We start from the raw sequence: 5,014 nt of genomic DNA, 5'->3' as shown, positions 1-5,014 counted from the left end.
ATTTACATATTTTCATGAAAGCTGCTAATTAGAAGTATTATTTTTAAAGATATATACATATGTTCGGCTATTAGGGTTTTAGAATCGAAATTTTCAATCTTTAATTTTAGGGAGCAACCGCAAGGTTATCAATCCTCAGATAAATTTGCTTATATAAAGCGGTAATTTTTTGAAATAATAAATACTGTGCCCAAAAGATAAGGTGACATTGTATTTATTTTGAAAATTCTTTATTTTTCCAAATCAATTTCATTCCCTTCAAAGTAATACCCACTAGATGTAGTACATTATGCCAACGGATTTTCCAATCTTCGAAACACTGGTTGTAGTCACTTTCCGGGATGGCCTTCAGTTGCGTCTTCGCTGCGGCTTGAATATCTATAATATCGTATAAAAACGGTGTCCCCGGAGCGGTCTTTTGAGTTTGGTGAACAGCTAGAAGTCGCAMAGCACCAGWTCAGGTGAATATGGTGGTTGCGGAAGGATATGGTCGAGTTTTTGGCGAAATGATCATTTAATGCAAATTCTTCAACAAATTTCGACAACGCAAAAAACGAAAAACTCACTTTTAGCAGCTCACAAAACAACACGTATCTCAAACACTAATGAATATTTTGACAATATTTGAAATTTGACATAAATGTGACTGACAGTACTACAAACCTAAAAAAAAAAAAAATAGTTCTCCAAATCCTTCGACGCGCGCAGTTTAAACTTAAATGTCACCTTATTTTTTGGGCACAGAGCTATATTATAACATAATATAGTGTTATATGTTGACTACAGTGGCAACTGTGTGAAATGCCTGCGTGTTTGATCTGGATTTAAATGAATAAGTCATTGATATTTAATTGTATAATCTCGAAATTGCGGCTCGTTCATCGGTTTAAAGATTTTTTTTTATAATTTAGGTAAACATATTATTTTTTGTCATCAATGAAGTTTTTAGGTTAATGTTACATATGTTTGTATGCATGTAAATGTTGCGATATAGTGAATGTCAATACATATATAAATACAACGCAAATGCTTGCCGTAGTTATTAATACGTTTTTCGTATAAATTATAATATAATAATGTAAACTTTATTTTGTCATCGTCTCTCTTTACAGAACCAACAGGGAATAGCGCGACTCTCCATAGCAACTCGGCCACCGTGGATTACGTAAATTATGATTATCCGCAACCATCCAAACGTGGTCGTGGCTATGCGCCAACGGGCGAGTTCGATTTGAGTCTYATACGAGAATTTCGTGCACGTCCTGGCTTTTACGACCGCAATTCAGCCAGTTTCAAGGACAAACTGCATACAGCGCATCAATGGCAGGAGATTTCCAACAAATTGGGCTTTGATGGTGAGTAATTAGTAGTTGAAATGCAATTGCGGCTTACTATGATGGTGGTTGGTGCATACAAATGGTTAAGCATTGATGATATATGCTCTTTGTAGATAATATAGTTATGGTTTGATAAGAAAAATCTATAATTAATAAATATTTTGTGTTTRTATATTACTAATATAATTATTCGGATTTATTTTTTGTTTTTCAGCAATTTCTTATATGTTAAGATATATGTATTGTATATATGCACGAAAATGAAATATTAATTGCAATGGCTATACATAAGCGTAAATGCATGTTAAAACATTAATAGGAGTTCATAATAGAATTTTATTGATTTTTGTTGACTACAAATTATATTTGTTGTTTTATTTCAAAAACAATTATTTTTTATTTAATTAATTTTTTTTCGTATTCGTTTCAAGTTTCCATAAAGCTTTATGTACAAATGATTATACTACGTACTATAAATGTACATACGTATCTTTAAATATATTTATTGCCGAATCACCCTTAATTTATTAAAAAATTCAATTATAAAATACTGCATCCACTTATTCATGATTAAATAAGTATTTACAGTAAACTAAATTGAAGAGATTGTGTTTGTGAGGGCCGGAAGAGAGCAAACACAATACATTTATAGGTAGAAAATAACTCAAAAAACCACCCAACGGAAGTGTTGAGACGGTCAATAATTAGTAAAGCTTTCATTGGGTTGTTTATTGTGATATTGCTTTGCGCATGGCAGCAAATCACAAAGAGAACGCTGAAAAAAACAAGAGGAAAAAATATATGTATATTGTATAYGTATGTATAAGAAAAATGAGCAGCAGTATAAAAAATATCAAAATATGTGGACATAAATCGTTTGTAAACAAAATCAGCCGCGTTWAGTTGTTTTTGTTATTGTTAGTTAGATCGGCGTGCATTGAAATCATGTGGTCTTTTCTCATACGAKTAGCAACACGTCAATAGTAGTAGGTGAACTATTCGGCCGCAAATATAACATACTACATATGCATGTATGTATTAGTGATGTGTTTGTTTACAAGCTGAAATAACAGTTAGAAGCAACCACCGTTGCACCTGCCGCCACTATGTYACCTCGTCAACAATAAATTTGTAATAAAAGTAAAACTCCGTTTTTAATTATTGTTTTGTTTTAGTGTCCTTGCTGAAGGATCGCATGCTACAGCTGCGCAATCGCTATAATCTGGAGAAACGTCGCCTCGAGCAAGTACGTGATGAGAATCCTGGCCAAAATATTGAATCACCATGGCCGCTGTTTCAACATTTGCATTTCCTCTCGGAACACATACGGCCGCGTCGTTCGTACAAAAGCATGCAACCGCGTACATCGCTGGCAGACACCGGCGACGATGATGATGAACAACAGCCCAGTAGTCGTCAGCAACAACCGGAACAATATCTGCAACAACAAACACTGAATTCAACAGCAGCGACAACTGCCAATCGTGATTCRTATAGCGATGGCGGCGGCGAGGGTGGTGGCAACAACAGCAGCGCCGATATGGCAACATTCGCTAATGGTCTGCTAGCCGTTAAAATGGAGGAACCCGATGCAGATGATGCAAATGCCGCCGATGAAGAATCGTAATAAYACTTTAACTTAAACTTTGCATTAATTTTAATTATTAACAATTTTATTCCTTTTTTGTTTMCCAGCGCTAGTCAGAGCGGTGACGACACCCGCAGCGCGCATCCCTTGAAGCTAAGCGCCGCTTCGACATTGCTCAGCATGCAACAACGCCAGCCACATTCCAGATCGCCATATAATAGAAGCCATCATGCTGCGACGTCATCGTCGTTGGACGCCTTAAGTAAGCGTCCATTGAAATATTCCGCCTCACCTGCACCACTACAACCGCCAGCAATCAAAATACGCCGTTTGGATACAATGCAAGAGCGCACTTCGTCGTCCGGTGGCGTTGGTTTGCATTCACAATCGCGTACAAACATTCCACATAGTACATTCAATACCAGCCACAATAATGACAACAATAATACAAACAATGCTGTTGGCCAGCGTAAGGAGCTGCAACAGCAACAACAGCAGCAGCAGCATACTTTAGCGTCAGCACGTTCAGCTTACAACAATTTACAAATCAATCGTCGTTGTTTGAGCATTTCCGAGCAGAAGTATGCCGCTTTTGGTGAATTCGTATCTGCTTCGCTGTTGGAGTTACCCGCGACTCGTGCACTGCAATTGGTGGAAAAGTTCACTTCGGAGGTGGTGCGTGTGCTGTTGGATAGTAAGGAGAAGAGCACACAAGCGCCAGCGCAACAAAATGCGATTCAGCCGCAATTAACGCTGTCCGCTACGCAACCATTTCAGCAAATTAACGGCAACATTGGCGAAGCAGTGAATGGTGTTTGAATATACTGCTGCATACACTCTTAATAAAATACAACTAAACATTATTTAATTTTTTTTAATGCTATAATTTTTTTTAATGAACTGACTGTCTTGTGTTTTCCTATAATGTATTGTTTTAATTATTTCATATACTATAATATAATATTTTGCGCAAAGCTTGTGTATTGAATAAAGTTTTCCGCATGTGCTTTTAATAATGTGCATAATTTGAGTTGGAAGCTATGGGTTTCGAGTGTTTGTCGAAAGTTATTGCTTTTTTTTTACAGTTATTTCAACCACTAACTCAAACGTGTGTGTATATTATACATGTGGCTTAAATCAAATATGCACAGACATTTTTTTAGGGGGACAACTAAGATGCATAGAACCTGTGTGGTGAAGTGAGGTTAGTGCACATATTTTTTTTTTTAACTTGATATTTTTCTGTTATTACATACATACATAAATATAAATGCATATTCGAGATCCACAAAAAGTAGTTTTTAATATGCCTCGAACTACTTTTTGACGATGCCTTCTGTATTATTTCATGTATGCAAACGACATTTATTTATAGTCTGTAATGGTTTTTTAATATTCAAAATTGCTTGTGGAATATTTTAAGCTACTACAACAGAAAAAAGAGCTGTTTTTTTTTTTACTGTTACTACAGCAACCGTTTGAAAAGGTTTGATATTGTAATCACATACATATGTATATGTTATTTCAAGCAAAACTATGGACAGTATTAAAAATATCTAAAAAAAAAAACCAAAAAAAGACGAGTAAAACCTTCACTTCGGCTGCCGCAGCTATAACACCTTTAATAGTTAAAAGTTTCTTGATTTTTATTGGCATCTAAAGGCTATGTTCTGAATTTTAAACGTTATCTTAGATAATAATCCAAACTTCGTGAAAACAGCTTGTAAAATAAACAAAATTTCATTACACGAAGTTAATTTTGATCGGTCAGTTTATATGGCAGCTAAAAGCTATATTGAGTTCCGTCAAATGGGCAGTTTATTGGAAAGAAAAGGACGTGTGCAAAATTTCAGATCGATATCTCAAAAACCGAGGGACTCACGTATATATAGACAGACGCATAGACACGATCATCGCTAAATAGACTCAGCTCTTCAACCTAATAACTTTTAGAGTATGTATGTATGTACAGACACATATATCGTTTATAGGGTCTTTGGCGTTTCAAATGGCAAACTTAATATGCCCTGTTAAGGTATAATAAAAAGTAAGTATAATATATAACATTACTGAATCTTTTTTTTTTTTA

General features: G+C 35.3%; 1 protein-coding gene across 1 annotated transcript in view; it reads left to right on the top strand.

The window, feature by feature from the left end:
• Positions 1-3,788, top strand: part of LOC108969512 — a 6,492-nt gene extending 2,704 nt beyond the window's left edge. The window contains exons 2-4 of the mRNA XM_018934267.1: positions 1,113-1,355; positions 2,513-2,960; positions 3,033-3,788. Coding sequence (XP_018789812.1) covers positions 1,113-1,355; positions 2,513-2,960; positions 3,033-3,744 — 1,403 coding nt within the window. The 3' untranslated portion in view covers positions 3,745-3,788. The remainder of the gene's footprint in view (positions 1-1,112; positions 1,356-2,512; positions 2,961-3,032) is intronic.
• The last annotated feature ends 1,226 nt before the right edge of the window (positions 3,789-5,014 follow it).

Source organism: Bactrocera latifrons, unplaced genomic scaffold (genome assembly GCF_001853355.1).
Source record: "Bactrocera latifrons isolate USDA-ARS-PBARC rearing strain unplaced genomic scaffold, ASM185335v1 scaffold_254, whole genome shotgun sequence".
In the NCBI taxonomy this organism is placed as follows: Eukaryota; Metazoa; Arthropoda; class Insecta; order Diptera; family Tephritidae; genus Bactrocera; species Bactrocera latifrons.
This window is presented reverse-complemented; position numbering and strand designations above follow the sequence as displayed.